The sequence below is a fragment of the Oncorhynchus masou genome, chromosome 22 (assembly GCF_036934945.1).
Source record: "Oncorhynchus masou masou isolate Uvic2021 chromosome 22, UVic_Omas_1.1, whole genome shotgun sequence".
Classification (NCBI taxonomy): Eukaryota; Metazoa; Chordata; class Actinopteri; order Salmoniformes; family Salmonidae; genus Oncorhynchus; species Oncorhynchus masou.
The window spans coordinates 9,504,547-9,525,483 of record NC_088233.1 but is presented as its reverse complement, the minus strand read 5'-3'; the positions used below and the strand labels follow the sequence as shown (position 1 = coordinate 9,525,483).

Below are 20,937 nucleotides of genomic sequence, written 5' to 3'. Positions count from 1 at the left end.
GAGTCATTGGCATGAAGCGGTTTTAAAAAATGCGGCACTTCCTGATTGGATTTTTTACTGGGTTTCGCCTGTAACATCAGTTCTGTTCCACTCACAGACAATATCTTTGCAGTTTTGGAAACGTCAGAGTGTTTTCTATCCAAAGCTGTCAATTATATGCATAGTCTTGTCGTAACAAAATATCCTGTTTAAAACGGGAACGTTTTTTAATCCAAAAATGTAAATACTGCCCCCTAGTCGTAAAAGGTTAATACCAGGTTTGGGGTCAATTCAGAAAGTAAACCAAATTCCATTTCCACATTTTCCTCATTGAAAAAAGCATTGAGGAGAATTGGAATTTCAGTGTACTTCCTGAATTGAAATGGAATTGATCCCGATCCCAACACTGCTTAATACTCCGTAATACACTATATTAACAGCCAGTGGAAGTGCAGAGCGCCAAATTCAAAACAACAAATCTCATAATTAAAATTCCTCAAGCATACAAGTATTTTACACCATTTTAAAGATAAAATTCTCGTTAATCCATCCAGTGTCTTAATTTCAAAAAGGATTTACAGCGAAAGCACCACAAACGATTGTTAGGTCACCACCAAGCCACAGAAAAACAGCCATTTTTTCCAGCCAAAGAGAGGAGTCACAAAAAGCAGAAATGGATAAAATGAATCCCTAACCTTTGATCTTAATCAGATGACACTCATAGGACTTCATGTTACAAAATACATGTGTTTTTTGTTTAAGTTCATATTTGTATTTAAAAAAATCTGAGTTTACATTGGCACGTTATGCTCAGTAGTTCTAAAACATGCGCTGATTGTGCAGAGAGCCACATCAATTTACAGAAATACTCATCAACATTGATAAAGCTATGACTATTATACATGGAACTTTAGATAAACTGCTCCTTAACACCTCTTGATACTCCCCATCCCGGATCCGGGATCGTGAATAAAGCCTCAGGCTCATTAGCATAACGCAACGTTACCGATTTCTGAAAATCGCAAATAAAATGAAAATAATGCGCCTGCTCTCAAGCTTAGCCTTTTCTTAACACTGTCATCTCAGATTTTCAAAATATGCTTTTGAACCATAGAAATTCACTAATGTGTGTAAGAGTATGCAAAGCTAGCTTAGCATTTTGAGTAGCATTTAGCACGCAACATTTTCACAAAAACCAGATAACCAAAAAAAAATAATCATTTACCTTTGAAGAACTTCGAATGTTTTCAATGAGGAGACTCTCAGTTACAAAGCAAATGTTCAGTTTTTCCTGAAAGAATCTTTGTGTAGGAGAAATCGCTCCGTTTTGTACATCACATTTGGCTACCGAAACGAACCGAAAATTCAGTCACCAACAACGTCAAACTTTTTCCGAATTAACTCCATAATATCGACCGAAACATGGCAAACGTTGTTTGGAATCAATCCTCAAGGTGTTTTTTCACATATCTCTTCATTGATATATCGTTCGTGGAAGCCTGCTTTCTTCTCTGAATTCCATGGAAAAATACTTGCAGCTGAGGTTTGCGCACCAATTTCGGCGCAGGACACCGGGCGGACACCTGGTAAATGTGGTCTCTTATGGTCAATCTTCCAATGATATGCCTACAAATACGTCACGATGCTGCAGACACCTTGGGGAAACGACAGAAATTCCTCTCGCATTCACAGCCTTATAAAGAGACAATGGAAAACGGAGCCTCAAAAATCCTGCTGATTTCCTGGATGCCGTTTCATCTTGGTTTTGCCTGTAGCTCCTGTTCTAGGGCACGCACAGAGAATATCTTTGCAGTTCTGGAAACGCCAGAGTTTTCTTTCCAAAGCTATCAATTATATGCATAGTCGAGCATCTTTTTGTGACAAAATATTGCGCTTAAAACGGGCACGTCTTTTTATCCAAAAATGAAATAGCGCCCCCATAGCATCAAGAGGTTAATGCAACCGCTGTGTCAGATAAAAAAATATAAACAAACTTTACGGAAAAGCAAACCATGCAATAATCTGAGTACAGCATTCAGACAACAAAGCAGCCGAAAAGATACCTGCCATATTGGGTAGTCAACATTACTCAGAAATAGCATTTTAAATATTCACTTACCTTTGATCTTCATCAGAATGCACTCCCAGGAATTCCAGTTCCACCATAAATGTTTTGATTTGTTCGATAATGTCCATCCGTTATGTCTAAATGTCTTCTTTTGTTAGGGCGTTTGGTAAACAAATCCAAAAGCGTGTTCAGGTCATGTCGAACGTCGGACGAAAAGTTCAAAAAGTTCACGTAGAAACATGCCAACCTATGTATGGAATCAATCTTTAGTATGTTTTTAACATAAAACTTCATTAATGTTCCAACCGGACAATTCCAAATGAAGTGGAACGTAGCTGCCTTTCACGTGAGCGCGCCAGACTGAGGCTGTGGCACTCTGCCAGACCGAGGCTGTGGCACTCTGCCGAACCGAGGCTGTGGCACTCTGCCGAACCGAGGCTGTGAAAGAGCCCTTATGATCCCCTCCTTTAGAGTCGAATCCTCAAAACAGGTTCTAAATACTGTTGACATCTAATGGAATCCTTGGGAAGCGACATAACTAATATCACCCTATATCTTCAATGGGAGCTGAGTTGAAAAACTACAAGCCTCAGATTTCCCACTTCCTGGTTGGATTTTTCTCAGGTTTTCGCCTGCCATATGAGTTCTGTTATACACAGACATCATTCAACAGTTTTAGAAACTTCAGAGTTTTCTATCTAATACTACTAATAATATGCATATATTAGCATCTGGGACAGAGTCGGAGGCAGTTCACTATTCATCCAAAAGTGAAAATGCCTCCCCCTATCCCAAAAAGGTTAACCTGAGAGGCCACAATACCTGACAGTAACTGTAAACCATCAACATACTTTTTAATAAATATACACACATTTTATCATTGTTGGAAAGCATGGCATTGATGTAATGGACTCCTTCTCATTTTGTTTTTCCTCGGGTTCTTGTCATCTCTCCTAGCCTTATTTCTTAAACCGTATTTGAGGAGAAGATCCGGGGGCCCTCTCGGACCTTCTCCTCCAGTGAGTTTTGAGGAGAGAGGACGCGAGGAATCACAAAGCCTGAACTAATTGAGAAAGTGCACAATTCTCTCCTTTGCTCTATTGTTCTAGAACTTTCATTCGCTTTGTTTTACAGTTGCTCCAACAGGCGACGGCTACCAGCAACCAGAGTACTTTTGGCAACCAGAGTACTTTTGGTAACCAGAGTTTTGGTAACCAGAGTAGTTTTGGTGGCATGCAGAGACTTGGAGGTGAGTCACTCACTGTCCCTGTTCATGTCCCCCCCATAACTCCAACCCACTTGAAGAAACAGACAACTGTTTATGTAAATAACCTTCTGACTCTTCACTCCCACATAGTTTCACAACCACTGACATCACATTACCCTTACATAAGTCTGCTGGGGGACGAACTTAAAGGGTTGAATATCAAAAACCTTTGGAGTACCTCAAGGCAGTGTGCTAGGGTCACTTATTTTCCTGTTATATGTCAATAATATGAAGTCTGCTTGTTGTTGCCATCTTCTGTAAGCTGATGATTCCGCTCTTCTGGTCTCCCATAAGGACAGCTGATGTAGCTCCATTTCCCCCTCTCGGTTGTCATTGCAAATAGGAATCTGTTCTTAGTTATATTTATCGAGGTATAGCCGTTCTCTCCTCCCATGTTAGCTGATCATGACAATATTACTTTTTATAATGACGATGTTAATAATGAACTTACCCGCTCTGCCTCCTCTTCCAGGTGTGAACCAGCTGCAGCTGCAGAACCTGGCCACATTAGCAGCTGCTGCCTCTGCAGCCCAAAACTCAGGCGGCTCTACCAACACCCTGTCAGCCAACGGCGCTTTAGGTAATCTCTATAACTCAGGTAAATATGGTACACCACTTTCCTCTTTACATCCAGGTTCAAGCCCTTTCTCTCGTGACTTTTGTCATTTTCAAAAGTCGCCAGACCCCCCCCCCCAAAAAGATTACAGCTACAAGTCTCTTCGTCTTGCCTGGGTTCTATCCTCCAGCGGATGGTCGGGGGGCCGTAACGTAGTGATAAATAATTTGTACACGTCGATCCCAAACGGATATAGTATTTGACAAAAACAGAATAATTTCCAACCTTCATTACATTGGGATACGATCAGATATGCCTCTAGTTATGCGTGAGTACTTCAACTGATTTCCTCAAATAAAATAACTTTAAGCTGATTTCCTGGTGATAATTAGTCTTCTGTCCGACAATGAAAATTATAATAAAATAAAAATTGTCCGACCCAAATAAAATCACCAGGCTTGCCTATTGAGGAGCCCTGCTATACGCAGTAGTTTATTTGCTTTTTGTTATCTTTAATTTATTTACGACTATGAGTTAATCGGTTGAGTTGAACGATTTAGTTTGTGTAGTGAGTGAGTCTCTGTTTACCTACTGGTGATCTCTTCCCAGCAGCAGGCCAGACTGCAGGTTCTAGCGCGGGTGCAGCCATGAACACCCTGGCCTCTCTGGGCCTGACCCAGGGCCTTGGCGGCGGTCTGACGGGCGCCTCCATGGGCCTCAACAACCTCAACGCCCTCACTGGGGGGGTCAGCGGTGAGTATGCCCTCAGTGAGTACCGCACAAAAAAACAAACAAAGACTTTACTACCTTTTTCTTCAACCCTTTTGTTTTCTATCTTTCAAATCATACCTTCATTCTGTTGATGTTCTTCAGGTATCTGGTTGGTTTCATGGACACAGATTGCTTGGTCCTGGCTTTGTAGAATCTCCTTAAATGGTCCAGGACTAGGCTCGTGTCTGGGAACCACTAGTCCTGATTAATCTGAAATGTATGACTACATGTATGGTAGGCCCCGGACCATACCGGTATTGCACAATTATTTTCCCCATGGAAAACATGAAGCAGACCACTCTTTTTGGTCCTTTAAAAAAAAAAAAAAACTTACTGTTCTATTAGCTTGGAAAATAAATGCATGTGACTGGATGACAACATAATGATGTTTGTTTCCAACATTAGGGCTTTTTATCTAAAGAAGTGAAATCTGCTTCGTGTTTTGTTTCCTTGCCACGATAGTAAAGGTTATCACGATACTGGTATCGTTCCGGCCCTACTGTACGGTAGAGAGGACTGTAGGTGTTGAAGCCTCCCTGGCTGTTGTATTCACTTGCGTGGATGTAAGCTATATTTTTTTTGAATTGTCAAATAAATTCTATGTTTCCGTCTACTGTGTTAGGTATGGCTGCTATGAATGGGGGCCTGGGGGCCTCGATGGCTAATGGCTCTGGAGCGAGCTCCATGGATGCCCTGACCCAGGCTTACTCCGGGATGCAGCAGTACACTGCTTCCGCCCTGCCTTCCCTCTACAGCCAGTCCCTGCTGCAGGGTGCAGCCGGCGGGAGCCAGAAGGAGGGTGGGTCTCAGGCCACACACCAAATACCAATATTGTTTTGATCCTGTGTGTCAACTAGTCTCTTGTCAGCCCATATGGTTGATTGAGGTTATTGGATATGATAAAAAAATGTTTACATTGTGGTCATTTAGCAGACATTGTTATCCAGAGTGACTTATAAGTAGTGAGTACTTACATTTTCATACTGTCTTTTGGTCTTTTGTACTGGTATTACAGACACGTTTGTAATACCATAACAAAGTCAATTACTTATTTCCATTGGGATCCCTTTTTAAATGTACACACCAGTTACCCGTTATGATCACACGTGTGTGTGTGTGTGTCCGAGGGTCATGTAAGCCCATATGCGCTGGGCACCTATCTAAAATGTGTATGATGTTTTAATGAAAATAATTGATTAGCCATAGGGCACAGTGTCACATGTTTACTGAGTACCACAAAATTATCGGCCTCTTTCTAAAATATAAAGTGCATCCTTTACTTCCTTGATCCTTTAGCCAGGAGCCAGAGGGAGGGTGAGTCAATCCAGTCACAGTAAGCACACCTGAGTTCCGGTAGTATTGTCTTTCTTTCAAATACTTTGAGAAGTTGCTTGAGACTGCCACAATATTGTAAGTTAACCCCTAAACTTTAATCTTGGGTCAGTTTTGCTTTTCCCCCCAATAATGGTTACAGTTAGGATTGGGGGACGGGAAGCTGATCCTAGATTTGTACGGATGGGAGATTTTACCAGGGAACCCTTGATTGGCAGATGGGCAGGCTTTGCATTTTTGGGACTATTCCATTGTCTCAAGCGAGCACAATCAAGCACAGCTTGAGTATTGGAAAGATTTTAAATACTGTTTTGAACCCAGGTCGGTCTGAAGGCCACGTTGGTGTTCCTTGATCTGTAAAAATGTTTCTTCCGTTGACCTTAGTCTACCTTTCTCACATCTCTCTTTCCATCTCTTCCCACAGGTCCCGAGGGGGCTAACCTGTTCATCTATCACCTGCCCCAGGAGTTTGGAGACCAGGATGTCCTTCAGATGTTCATGCCTTTCGGAAACGTTGTCTCTGCCAAAGTCTTCATTGACAAACAGACCAATCTGAGCAAGTGCTTCGGTACGTATGATCGTCTTCTACCCCCTAAACATGAGCAAGGAGATGGTCATCGTAAAATAATTTGTTGCTCCAATTCTAAAATGCGTAGATCAATGTTTTATGGCTTACCACAAACTTCTCTCTCGCCAACTTGCTTTTTGCATCGTTGGTTATATATGAAATAACTTTTTTTTTTTAATGGCCGTTTACTAGTATTCTCCATTCCTCAGGGTTCGTCAGCTACGTCAATCTAGTATTTATCTTTCCTTCATCCATTCCTCAGGGTTCGTCAGCTACGACAATCCAGTGTCGGCGCAGGCCGCCATCCAGGCCATGAATGGCTTCCAGATCGGCATGAAGAGGCTCAAGGTGCAGCTGAAGCGCTCCAAGAATGACAGCAAACCCTACTGATCGTACCCAGGGCAGGGGCCTTCCCCCTGGCTCTGTGTTAGCACTGCTAGGGTAAGTCTAAGTCTGCCCAACCAGCTAACCAACCCACGACTAGAGCCGAGGCCATCCGATCAACACAGCAGAGACTTGTTTCACTGGGGTGTGGCTGAAAGGTGCTGTTGGTGTCACACCAACTCTCACCACTTGCGTCGTCGATTTTTATTATTCTCTTAAGTTACGATCTTCTCTCTACGCGTTTAGTACACCATCCATTCCTTACAGTTTCATGTCATTTTTAAGTTTAAAAAAAAAAAAAAGATTTATTTATAGCTATCAATGGAGCCAATGTTCAAGGGGGTCCTCTGTGTCGACTGCTATAAGAGGGAGCATCAGATTTAATTATTTCCATACCACTTCATTACCTCTACAAAGTAGTATTTTTTTTAAATACAGGTCGACTAAGGATCAGACACGCTTGTTACTGTCAAAGCTCTTGGTCTTCATTCTGTCGCATTGATCTGTATGTGAAGCTCCCTTTTATGTTCTCTCTCTGCTTCCATCTTTTTCTCTCTCTTTCTCAATCTAATCCATGTCAAGCTGCTGGGGCTACCTCTGCTCTCCTCTATCTCTCAACTTCTTCCAATCATTCCATCCATCTGTCAAAGTCTTCCCTAAAGGGACTGACTGGTTGGAGATGGATCAGTGTATGTCTTAGTCTACCATACATCTAGTGATGTCATTTCCTGTGTCAAACCTGTATTGTTCTGTGGGGAAAGCTTGTTCCTGATTTGCAGTTATGTGTGGTGACTGGCAGTTGGTTGATTGTGCCTCATGGTTGAAAGCTATTGTGCTGTGGCTCTGTCTAACTTCTCTTTCTCTCCTCTCTTTCTCTCTCCTCTCTACATCTCTCTCCGTGTTTTTTCTTCCCTTTTTTTAGAACAAATCTTCATGCCTGTTTGCTCATCGTTAGCCTAGCATGTCCTCATGGTGTTGAAAACCGACTCCAAACTCCTCTTCCTCCCGGCTACTCCTCCTCATCCTCCCACCATTGTCTCTAAAGCTCGCCTGACCAATAGGCTACCTGGGCACACACCCCGCTGACCTTTGACCTATGACATTTGACCTTAGCTCAACATGATTGGGTGTATCCAAAATGGCACCCTGCTCCCTATATGGTGCACTGTTTCTGCCCAGAGCCTTTTTGACCAGTGCAGGTTACTGCACTATATAGGGAAGAGGCTGCCATTTTGGAAACACAGCTGTTTTTTTGCATGCAACTTTGTTTTTTTCTTTGTTCCTGTATAAAATGTGAGGGGAGGTCAGTCAAGCAAAATCAATGTGAAATCTTACCTGAGCTCATTTCATTTAAGAAATACTTTGTTTTTGTACATTTTCTGCATATGCGCAAAAAAAAAAAAAAAAAAAACTTGTTTTAAAAGCCTGTGGGATTGTTATTTTTGTTTTGTAATTTGCTTGTTTCTGTTGCTTGTTTCTTTTTTTTTTACCTCTTCTCTCAGTATAAAGTTCACTTGAAAGTTTGAATACAGGGACTAGCACAGCGATGTGCTACTTTGTGCCATTAGCAATATGTCTGCTTCTGAAACAACAAAATAATGCTGTGTCCAAAATGGCACCCCCGTCTCCTATGTAAATTCACTACTTTTTACCCGGGCCTTGAGCTCTAGTCAAAATTAGTGCACTATGTAGGGAACAGGGTACCATTTTAGACCGCATCCTAAGACCACTCGACTCGCAACACTTATAAAAACTAGTCTGAATATCAACCAGAATTGCCCCTCAGTGCTCTGTTAGGTTTTTCACATTTTCAATTGTCACCAAGGCTGTTAAAAAAATATATAAAAAAAGACTCTTTGCTTTCATTTAATGATTATGTGTATTTGCCTATTTTTGTTTTATAATTTTTTTCAAAAATATTTGACGGCACAACGGAGGTAGATTTGCTCTTGACTACTAGGGGAAATTACTACCTACTACGAGTCTGAACTTTTTTTAGAAATGATTCACAAATAGACAATCTGTGGTTTAAATGCACACTTAGATTACCTATATTTTATACCATTGAATCTATAGAAGTTTAAAGCTAAGTAAAACAGAAACCCAGGTTAACTTTGGGGTTCTTTTTGTAGATTATGTTGTAACGTCATCTAGGGTCTAAGTGTATATGTTTTTAAATGGGTTGGGGGGGGGGGTCAACAACACAGCCTTTCAAAAAAAAAAACTCGTTACTAGCGGTGATGTAATTGATACTTGCACGTGTTGTCAGAATTCCTTTCTGGGTTATTTGCTATTTTTAACCTCTGCAACTTTTTTTCAGTTAAGTAGATTGTCATTGTCTCATCTTGGGGAATATATATGACTAAATTTGTTTTTTCCTACATTAACAGAAAATAGTTTAAATTTAGTGTTAAATTCTTATGGTCTTGAGATTTTGTTTGAATTTCTTGTTGATGATTTCATAAATGGATGTTTTTGCTTATGGATGCCTCATATTGCAAGATAATGTCTGTTACCACAGAAGACAGACGGGGTGTTTTTGTTTAAAGTGCCCATGTGTCAAACTCGCAGTTTTATTTTATTTTTTATCTTGAACTTTCTTACGATATGCTTTCATGTGAGTGCCCAATTTCTCAACACACACTTTGTTCTGTGACAGTAAGAACACTGGGAGCCCCTGAACGTGAAATCACACAGGGAAATTTTTATTAGATCACACACACACACACACACACACACACACACACACACAACGTATTTGTTGGTGATAAGATAGTTGAAATCCAACATTTAAAAAAAGAAAATAGAAAATTCCTTTCATTTTAACCAGCCACACAGAATCTGTGTTAACACTGTTGAACCTACCCCCCCACACACCAAAAGTGTTGGTTTTACACAAGCATTCCATGTTTCGGCATAAAGTTTACTACTCGGAACAGAAGTGTCTTTATTGGGTTGATAATGGACCAGCCTACTTTCTGTTAGTTGTACTGCAGAGATGATGGGACAGAGCAAATCAGTTACCTCCAGCCCCCCGCCCCCGCAATGTTGTTCTCCGCCCCAAAGAAAGGTTCCCCCAAAAATATGCGTACCTGGTCCCATATTCACAAAGCGTCTAGGATCAGGTTCCACCTGTTCATGTAATCTTATTCATTATATGATACAAACTCTAAAGCTGATCCTAAATTGGCACACCTACTCTACGGCGCTTTATGAATGTGACCCAGAAGGCGCTAAACAAGGGTCAACTCAGGGTCCTTCGTGTTTGAGATTCAGCTCTGTGTGGAAGATGCCAAGCACTGCCTACGGTGTCCTTTTCACAACAGACTTGGGATTAACAAGCCACACAATGCATTTTTCAGTTTTGGTTCATTTTTTTTTTTTTAAAGTTTTTTTAAAACTTGCAAATCACCCAAGATGGCACCAGTTTGTTGTTGTTTTTTTAGATTGAAAGTTCTAGCAGCACTTGAGAAGTTTTGAAGTGTTTGTTGTTGAATGGTAGCGATTTGGTTTTGTCTGTTTATAAGCAGAAATATTGGAGACAATGTAAACTTCTTTTTTCTTTTCTTTTTTGCAAATCTTTTTTTTTTTTTAAGCATGGGTTGGTGGCACTTCCCAGAACTACCAAGGTACCACTAATAAACATTTTATGTTGAATAAGATGGGGAATGTGCTTTTTGCAGTGAGTTTTTCTATCCCAATATACAACACTCAGTGCCATATATCTAGAAACTGCCTACACAGATGCTATTAGGCCATGGTTTAGGGACTAGAGATTACTGCAGTTAGGAACGCTCAGTTTGCTTTTCTTATAATATACATACCAGTGTGTCATTTTTGGCTAAATCACTCGCTGATGTGTTTCCCACTTTGTGATGTTATTGCTTGAACTGGTACGTGATTGTACTGAATTTTAACACATTGGCAAGTAATTTGTGAATATTATCATACATTGAACAACCCAAACTTTTGTTTTCTTTTTTTTTTTTAAGACAAATCATCCTGTTAGTGAGTGGACAAAGTTGAGTGCTTTGCGGTACAGTCAGACAATGTATTGCTATAATATGAATGCCTAGTTGTCGGGTCAAATGGTAAAGTTACTGTATATTGATTTTGATTTATTGATTTATAGAATAGTAATCCTTTTCACGTTAACCAAAACCTGGGTAGTGTCGCATTATTAATATTGACTATATAACAGTTTTGTTAAACAATTTGGTATGTAGGCTACAACAAACTGTTAACAAATGTTAGTAAATATTTTAATTGATTATAATGGGTAGTTATACAACTGTATTGTAAAGTGTTACCGTAAATGTTGAAATATAAGCACAATATAAATCACACATGGGTCAGGGTATAGGAACTAGAAACTCTCACTTCGGGGGCTTCCGTCACAACCATTTTTTTTTTAGGACTAATTCCAAATGTCACCCTATTCCCTGCGTAGTGCACTACTTTTGACCAGGGCCCATTTAATCTGGTCAAAAGTAGTGCACTATGCAAGGAATAGGGTGCCCCTTGGGACTTTTCTCAGTATCTCTATCACTGGTCACCGTTTTTTCTATTCTCATACTCTGAAGTGCTGTTTGACAAAGTGTGGTAGCTTTGCATCGCTTAGATATTGTCATGGTCAAAAAATCGCTGTCCTTTTTTTTCTGTACCTTTTTTTTTCTTCTTATCTGATGATTTAATAATTGATAGGACTTCATGTTCTTCTCCACATAAATTATTTGATAGATGTTTGTTGTCTTGAGAAAAGCCAAAGTCGCGGTCCATCTTCATGTTGATCTGTAAAACATTTACAGTAGTGATTTTGTTTTTAATTAAACTTTTGAAATTTGGGTGGGATTTGAAGAAAAAAAAAATGGGGGGGAAAAATGACAAACTGGCTCTTTCCAATTTCTACAATACTGGTTGTGCATATGTATTTTGTACCAGTGAAGCTTTTTTTATATTGGAAATAATTAAAGAAAAAAATATATATTGGAAAAAAAAATGTCTGTCCTCTCTAAGGCCCTCGCCTTGAATGTGCTAGTCTTGAGTTTGGCTTCTTGGTGGTTGTCAGTGATAACATTTCTGATAATAAGTTTTTTCTTTTTTGTCTTAAATAAATAACCTTAATTTTGATTTAATTACCTTGCTTTCTACATGTTCCTCACTTCGTTATTGTTTCTATATTGGGGGTGGGGGGGGGTGGGGATCCTCTAAAATCGTGGTCAGTTTCATGTTAGTGCTGTGCTCTGTCCACATGGTTATTATAAATGACCATCTGGGCTTATTATAGACAACTTGTATGGATAGATAAATGTCTTAGTTTAATATTTGTTTAGTTTCTGGGCTTTTTCCTTTTACCTGTTGGTAGATATTTCAATTTCCCATAGAAGCAGTGGTGTGTAGTTGGAAATCAGTCAATGTTTTATTTGGTAAATGTTCGTTCATGTGTGGTGTGTTTCTTTGCCTCTGTCTCCAAAATTAAACCATTTTTCCCTAATATTCAATGTGTCTGTGTGTTGTGTAGTCCCAGTGCCTGTCCAGTGACGTGACACCATTTACAAACTCCTCAGTGTCTGTTTTCCTAACTTGTTTCTTTCCATTGTCCTTCTCTTTGCTTATTTATTTTGTTTCTAAGCATTTGCAGTTTTTTTTTAATCATTTGAGTTTACTGCTATATTATTACTAATATACAGTAGCCTATGGACATAACATATTTGTGGGGCCGTAAGTGATTGTGTGTTCTGTTTTTGTTCAAAAAGAAGCCCTGCGAGTGAAGTACTCCCATCGTCTGAGGATGCCACCAAATATCTTGGTATTCAAGATGTTTACAAACTACTGAACTGCAAGAACCTCTATTCAGTAGTACTTAAAACAGAGGGCATTGAACCACTGATGTCCAATAGTGTGTGGGCAAAGGGTACAAGGCTATTGTGTTTACGCCTTTGGACTATGCTCAGAAAGACCCAGAGGCAGGCCTGTGTTGTGTACCCCTGATGACCACATGACTATTTTAAAACAAGTTATTGTAGATCATGACTGCACTGAAGTGGCCATTTCACAGGGCCCCCCCCAAAAATGGGACCAAATGGGGTTAATGTCTAAAAGTACACATTTCTAAACTTTTATTACATTCTGATTGTGTTTGTTTTACTAATAGGTTATATAGTATCATGAATGTAAATTAGCTGCTTTGTGGTGGAACTGGCTACTAAGTAAACATTAAGAAGCGAAATAACAGTTATATAATAATAATAAAATAATAATGAATGGTAAAACACTGGTTTTGCCCAATGCAATGTGTAGATGGCACTAGGCTACATGCTATGTTTGTTGGAATAGTTATTTCACAAACTGTAGGCTAATACAGTCAATCTATAGCTACTCAATTTCCTGTGAGCTGCAGTAGTCCTACTGTAAGTGGTTAGATATGCTGATTGCTGTCAGCTCTTTGTAAAAAAAATGTTTTTTTAAATTTTAACTAGGCAAGTCAGTTAAGAACAAATTCTTATTTTCAATGACGGCCTAGGAACAGTGGGTTAACTGCCTGTTCAGGGGTAGAGCGACAGATTTTTGTACCTTGTCAGCTCGGGGATTTGAACTTGCAACCTTTCAGTTACTAGTCCAACGCTCTAACCACTAGGCTACACTGCCGTCCCAATGGCTACTTCAAATAAAAAACGTATTTGCATAATGTAGGCTAGGCAATTCATTAATTCCCTTTGGTCAGGACATTGAACTCCACACACTGTCAGTGAGAGCGTGTTCTGACATAGGTCTAACATTAATTAAAAATGACATAGTAGGTCAAACATCTTTTAATTAAAAATATTTGTTATATTTGCTCAGCAGTGGCTTCCTTCTGTGGTCTTTTTGCCTTTCATGAAAGTCCATTTGGATTTGTTTGTGAACTTTATGCCATCTTTGCACTTGTTTATGCCAAGTTTCTCAAATGAGATTCCCTTCAGCTTAACTGAAGACCTGGAAAAAGAGATGAATAAAGACAGTCAATATTACACCAGCATTATAAACCAGACACGATCAAGCTTATTACACTGTTTGATTTACCTCCTTCTTGGCTCCTGAAAAATGTCTTCGTTGCTCTGGTTACAAAATGAGAATGTCCATCGGCCTGTCCGCTTGCTGTGGAACTGCTTGAAAGCATTGTCCCTGGTCCCCCGTCTTCAACTCTGAAACGCCACAGATGTATCCACAAGCTGTGGATTTTTTCTCATAGTCCCCCCCCCCCCCAGCTGATCGTCTTTGGAAGGTTTGAACCTAACAAGAACAATAATATAACCATGTAATTCCCCCCCCCCCCCCCCCCAGATACCATATATTGTAAAGTTGTGCCTCAATTCTTATGGCTGTTCTGTACAATAGATTCACTCTAGTCAATGGCCAATAAGGGTCCTCTAGTTTACATTTTGTTACTTGATGTGTAACCCTTTACAAATTTTACATGAATTTTATTTAGTTTAAAATCATACAGCAAGGTGTGCAGTGTATTTGCAGAGGATAGCACTGAAACATTAAAACACTTGTTTCCAAAGTTGTCCTCAATGATAATGGTGTCTATTCATTGGGGCTTCCAAGGGCAAAAAATGGTGTCAGACATTTTTAGGTACAATTCTACTAACAGCATACATAGTTCATGATTCAATCTGTATGTGCAAACAAGTATGGAAATGTATGCTTTAAAATGGTTGTACCTGTGGTTGGACCTGGGGTGTGGACTGTGGAGGAAGAGGTTGGGACAGTGTATGGGGTCGCTGGGTGCGGGAGCGATGTCGCTGTTGTCATTAGATTAGAAAACTGTATTATGTTCCAATTAAGAAATTATTTGTGCAGCATAGACAACAATCAACATACATACAAAAACAGAAGTTGAATCACAATTTTTTTTTTTTTAATAGACCTGCAACATGATATAAAAGAAGTGCATTACACCTCAAACGTTTGCTTTTCTTCAGTCTGGGGAAAGGTGTTCTGTCTGGCTGCTGGAGCAGGGCCAGGAATTTACTACAGATCTCACCATCCTTACTGGTGTGTGTATCCAGCAAACAGATGATAGAATCTGCCGGGGCTGATTAACTGAAGATTTATTTGCAGCTTCCTGTATTCGTGTAAAGTCACCAGTTTCTGCTCGTCTACATGCTGAAGGATGTGACTGGGGTCCGCTGACAGGACATCTGTCAGAAACGTATTAATCTCTCAATGTATCCATGCTGGACCTGAGACAGAGAGATGGACACCTTGTGGGTGTTTTAGAACCTACGGAATGGGACGCAACTGAATTGAATAATTTAACTGAATAAAATCAATATATATGATTGGTGTTTAATAATTTATAGCCTACAATAATTAGTCTGTAGTTAGGCCTACTTTTTAGTTGGGAAAAAAACGTTGCTTTACCCCAGTTCCCCGGGTTTGTATTATTATGATTTTTCCGAATTGCGTTGGCGGCCAGTTAGACTACGAGCTCGCGGTGTGTCACAAAACTCATACAAGTAGGCCTAAATTATGTTTTCCCTTTTACTCAAAGATTAGGCTACCATATGCCAATAAATATGTTATGCTATGCCTATTAGATCAGATATTGACATACTTGACAAAGATTAGAAGCTCTTACCTCGAAGAAAACCTATATAGGGGACTGCAGAAAGATATTATGTATGTAGGCTACCCTATGTATTTGTGATCAGAATTTCCTTTCGCTTTAATTATATTTTAAATATGGAAATACCTTATAGACTAGGCCTACTCGTCCTAGCTCTGCATTTGACCAATCATCGCCTACAGGGAAGTTAAGAGAGATTCAAAATGGTAATAACCATAGCTCAACTCAGCTACAGACTAGGTTAAACGAGACAAATACACTGTCACCATCTATTGTTGACAAGTGTAACCAGTTAATATACAGTATAAATTGATGGATGAATCATAAGGATATAGTAATGAATAAGAACTGTTTCTAACACAGTTCCCTCATCTCTGATCACCTACAAAACCACAACTCATATATATGTATGTGTTTTTCATTCAAATAAAAAGTAGCAAATATCTACTTGAGTTATCAAGAACAACCTCAACCTCTCCCTCAACGTTAGCAAAACAAAGGAGCTGATTGTGGAATTCAGGAGAATCCCAGCTGGACACGCCACCATCCTTATCAACCTGGCCGCGGTGGAGACAGTCAATAACTTCAAATTCCTCGGCGTACACGTCTCAGAAAAGCTGAAATGGTCTAACCACACGGACACCGTAGTGAAGCCACGACAGCGACTCGTCAACCTCAGGGTGCTGAATAAATTACTGAAGGCTAATACGTGCAGCCGAACGCGCCATTTGTGCACACTGCCTGTCCTACAGGACACCACCACCAGGTGTCTCAGGAAGACCAATAAGATCATCAGAAAATACTGGCCAATAAATGTTTCTTCCCACAGACCATCAGGCTGCTGAATAGCCTCCACCCCCTTCCCATAATAAACATTCTTTCTCCTGCTGCCCCCCCCCCCCTTAATAATATAGGTTAGGCAAATTAACGTAGCAGGTTAGGAGGAGACTTAGGTTAATGTTAAGGATATGGTTAGTTACAATGCTCGCCTAACCTGCTACGACAAGTAACTTCCGGTCATAGCTTTACTCCATCAAGTCAGATCCTGCAATGTGTATTTGGGTCTGAGTGCATGTCTGTGGGATAATCTCAATTGCAGACTCCTCGCATCCTCGCCTCCTTATCTAAACCCATTGGATGAGAAAACCAGAGGTCCGGCGTCTCTGAACTTCTCATCCAATGAGTTTTGAGAAGGAGGAGAATTCAATAGAGTTCGCCAGCTTGTAGTTCTAATAACCGGAAATGAGTTACCTCCAGGTCGTTCAGCTATTCCTATTGGGAAAATGAATGCGGAAAGAATAGGATTTTGGGATAAAAGCCGAACATAAGGTCTGAGGTTAATACAGGCTTTGGAGATCTCATAAATTGTGTTCTATGAGATAATATCAGTCAGTTAACATGACCTTTATGAATTATGAAGCATTTGTGTTTTTTTCTGATTACATAAATTATTCAAAATTCACAAAAAGTGAGGTCAGCTGATGAAGATTATCTGACAGACGTATAACAAAACGTATACGGTCTCCTAAGCCTGTGTTTAACACAGATCTTATTTTCGGCATTCCATTCATTTCCCTATAGAGCCCCACAGTGGAGGTGTAATACCCATAAAACCAACGGTCAAACAGGGAAATAGTTCCAATAGTTTTTCCACCATTAATTTTTCCCATAGGGAGTTTTAGAAACACTTAACATGAGGGCTGTGTTTCGTGTAGGCTTACCCTGGCGTGACATTTTCATAACACTTCCAGTGTAGGTGATTTCTGTCATTCTGATTTTGCACTTGCCCTTATTCAGTTTCAAATTGATGCTCCTCAGTCTGTCTAGTAGCTGTCTGTCTCCGGTGGTGTTGCTCTGTGTCATCACCCCAGACAATAATGCCATCCATGAGTTTAAGACACCTTCCAGGCCTTTCAAATGCTCTGCGAAGCACCTTTGGAAAAAACCTCTGGAGCGGACGTGATTCCGAACAACAATCTCTTGAAGGAATACCTCCAAAACGGTGTATTGAACGTGCAGAACGTCCTTGCTTTGCATCAACTGAAAATACCTTGGCGTTAGGAATTTCAGCAACTACCTCTTCAATGGTACGTAAAGGATTACGTTCTCTCTTGATGGCTTTGTTTAGATCTTGTGGTTTCATGCATACCCGTATTGTGTTTGGCTTCACGATTGTCCCCAAGCTGTTTAGCCATTCACTAGGCTCAGTCTGCTTGACAATGACATCCATCTTTTCCTTGTGGTTAAGTTCCTTTTCAAGTTTTTATTTTAGTGCTACAGGCCCTTGTCTGGTTTTCTGAGATGCCACTGGCGATGAAAGTTTAAATATGAAACATATTCTTACATTTAAAAAGTAATTACTAAGGAAAGCTCAACATTACGAAACATAGAGCAAATGATACCGCCAACTACTCTGATCCCAGAGGGAAAAATTGGAGAGTTTGAATCCAGAAACATAGGCTGAATTTTGCTCAAATGTTGTTTTACTTCCGACACCATGCAATAATACATTGCACAATGAGGCAGGGATACGGTTAAAATAACAATGTTTATCTGATGTCATGAGTCAAGTACCAGTAGAGATGAACACTTACTAATTAGTACAACGTCACCCTCAGGCAGTCCAGGTGAGAACATGTACGTACATTACACATCTGATGTACTTTTATTGAAGGAGAGCGAATCTATATACAAACCCGAAGTCAGCTGTAACTGTCAATAGTAAAACAACGTTTAAAACAATGTTTGCGTGAACCTGAATTAAAGAAAATGAATGGTGAAGTCGATGTCATCAATACACGGTAGACTCCTCCTCACCACTCTGTGGTGGCCTCGGGCAAAATGAGGAAGGCTTACGAGGCCAAACCCAACAGTGCGTGTTTGATGGAGGCACATGTTGCGCATAATCATCTGGACCGTCAATCATACGTGATATAAACGTGAAAGTACATTACAATCTGATTCAACAGGCTGGCTACACATGCACCTTAGTTGATTCAATATTAAACTATATAACCTCTGCGCTTCCGCGAAACACGCCGTCGGCTCAACCAATCAGCTTGAAGTATGGTGCCACCTCCTATCTATCACAGCAGTGTGGCTGCTGCTCTGTCGTGTGTGTAACCGTCTAGATTAACTAGCTACGTCGTTTTAAACTTATTTTATTCATTTAAAATCATGTCAGCGATACTATTCCTGAAAAACTTGCATCGCGTCTGCAGAGTACCTCTCAGTGTCGCTCGACCTGTCGTCGGTTGTCTGTATCATACCCGGAAAGGAGTCTACGGTCACCGGCCCAAACAAAGCCAGGGGGACTCGAAGTTGCACAGTGACCCTGTCTCGTATATCACTGCACTCAATCGAGGTCAGTAGTTTTTCCAGATAATGGACATGTTGGACAACATTACCAGTGGGCAAAACCAGGTTGAAAAGACATCCGTATGACGTCTTATTCTGGTCGCAAACTGTTTTTATCCCCCGACTTTTTACTGACCCGAATTACGTGTTTTTCTGACCACCATATTACCAATTGCGTCATAATTGTGACCTGTATATTATGTGCTATATTATGTAGCCTACTGGTCATAGTTAAGACCTCATCATAACCTGGTAATGACTACCTGACTACAGCGTATTACCTACTGTATACAGTATTGCAGAGTATAAAGTTCGATATTGAAAATATTGTTAATTACATTTCTATTTATTTCTATAGTAACCCATTCAAGTTTAAATCTACAACGTATTCTTACATTTAAAATAGATCCAGCAGTGGCAGAAACAAATCTACATCAAACATTTTGGACATCTGCATACAGTAATGTTTCATAATTCAACCACACACATTACATGCATAGAAATACTGGGACACAGAGTATATCAAGTTCAAATGTTCTATATTTATTAATGATTAATAAGAGTGGTGTGATTGGGGGTGGATCCTCATCAAGGACCTTTGAGCACAGAAGGAGATCTGGAGCGTAGTGGTCCTCTTGAAGAGTGGTGTGATGGGTCAGATCTGGAGCCTAGTGGTCCTGTTGAAGAGTGGTGTGATGGGTCAGATCTGGAGCCTAGTGGTCCTCTTGAAGAGTGGTGTGATGGGTCAGATCTGTCTGGAGCCGAGCGGTCCTCTTGAAGAGTGGTGTGATGGGTCAGATCTGTCTGGAGCCGAGCGGTCCTCTTGAAGAGTGGTGTGATGGGTCAGATCTGTCTGGAGCCTAGTGGTCCTCTTGAAGAGTGGTGTGATGGGTCAGGTCTGTCTGGAGCCGAGCGGTCCTCTTGAAGAGTGGTATGATGGGTCAGATCTGGAGCCTAGTGGTCCTCTTGAAAAGTGGTGTGAGGGGTCAGATATGTCTGGAGCCGAGCGGTCCTCTTGAAGAGTGGTGTGATGGTTCAGATCTGTCTGGAGCCTAGTGTTCCTGTTGAAGAGTGGTGTGATGGGTCAGATCTGGAGCCTAGTGTTCCTGTTGAAGAGTGGTGTGATGGGTCAGATCTGGAGCCTAGTGGTCCTCTTGAAGAGTGGTGTGATGGGTCAGGTCTGGAGCCTAGTGGTCCTCTTGAAGAGTGGTGTGATGGGTCAGATCTGGAGCCTAGTGGTCCTCTTGAATTGACAAAGGCAGTTGAGGGGTGTAACGTTAGGATGCGTGTTGAGGGGGAACAGGGATAGGCTAAATGTTTTGTCAACTACAAAATACACAAAAATACAAGGATCTCTGATGAATCAAGAAACACTTCCATATTGGAACACACAATAACCCATAATGACAAAGCAAAAACAGATTTGTATACATTCTTGCTAGAGGTTGACCGATTAATCCGAATGGCCGATTAATTAGGGCCTATTTCAAGTTTTCATAACAATCGGAAATCTGAATTTTTGGACACCGATTTGGCCGATTTAAAAAATAATAATAAAAAAAAAAAAAATCCTAAACAAATTACACCTTTGTTTAACTAGGCAAGTCAGTTAAGAACACGTTCTTATTTTCAATGACGGCCTAGGAACGGTGGGTTAACTGCCTCGTTCAGGGGCAGAACGACAGATTTTTACCTTGTCAGCTCGGGGGAGCCAATCTTGCAACCTTACAGTTAACTAGTCCAACGCTCTAACCACCTGCCTCTCATTGCACTCCACGAGGAGCCTGCCTGTTACGCGAATGCAGTAAGAAAACAAGGTAAGTTGCTAGCTAGCATTAAACTTATCTTATTAAAAAGAATCATCAATCATAATCACTAGTTAACTACACATGGTTGATGATATTACTAGTTTATCTAGCTTGTCCTGCGTTGCATATAATCGATGTGGTGCGCATTTGCGGAAGAAGGACTCGTTGCTCCAATGTGTACCTAACCATAAACAGCCTTTCTTAAAATCAATACCCAGAAGTATACATTTTTA

The 20,937-nt window shown here is 40.4% G+C and overlaps 2 protein-coding genes and 1 long non-coding RNA gene across 11 annotated transcripts in view; 2 read left to right on the top strand and 1 right to left on the bottom strand.

The window, feature by feature from the left end:
- The window catches only part of LOC135508977 (CUGBP Elav-like family member 2), a 59,166-nt gene extending 46,745 nt beyond the window's left edge, over positions 1 to 12,421 (top strand). For 3 of the 9 annotated variants that reach the window (XR_010450875.1, XR_010450881.1, XR_010450882.1), the window contains exons 8-14: positions 3,182 to 3,296; positions 3,787 to 3,912; positions 4,480 to 4,638; positions 5,264 to 5,440; positions 6,398 to 6,541; positions 6,804 to 6,982; positions 7,848 to 12,421. Coding sequence is in view for 1 of the 9 variants with exons in the window: in XM_064929232.1 (XP_064785304.1) it covers positions 3,182 to 3,296; positions 3,787 to 3,912; positions 4,480 to 4,638; positions 5,264 to 5,440; positions 6,398 to 6,541; positions 6,804 to 6,931 (849 nt within the window). In the remaining 8 variants the exon portion in view is untranslated. Of the gene's footprint in view, positions 1 to 3,181; positions 3,297 to 3,786; positions 3,913 to 4,479; positions 4,639 to 5,263; positions 5,441 to 6,397; positions 6,542 to 6,803 lie in introns of all 9 variants that reach the window. The other 6 variants (XR_010450880.1, XR_010450879.1, XR_010450876.1 and 3 more) reach the window with 6 other exon arrangements.
- A 1,188-nt stretch (positions 12,422 to 13,609) lies between these two features.
- Positions 13,610 to 18,513, bottom strand: LOC135508979 (uncharacterized). The gene is made up of 4 exons (XR_010450883.1): positions 18,134 to 18,513; positions 14,632 to 14,712; positions 13,988 to 14,109; positions 13,610 to 13,900 (listed from the first exon to the last, which is right to left on the bottom strand). It is a non-coding gene; the product is annotated as an uncharacterized LOC135508979 (long non-coding RNA).
- Positions 18,514 to 18,618: 105 nt separating this feature from the next.
- Positions 18,619 to 20,937, top strand: part of LOC135508976 (2-oxoadipate dehydrogenase complex component E1-like) — a 38,630-nt gene continuing 36,311 nt past the window's right edge. The window contains exon 1 of the mRNA XM_064929231.1: positions 18,619 to 18,903. Within this exon, the coding sequence (XP_064785303.1) occupies positions 18,717 to 18,903 (187 nt within the window). The 5' untranslated portion in view covers positions 18,619 to 18,716. The remainder of the gene's footprint in view (positions 18,904 to 20,937) is intronic.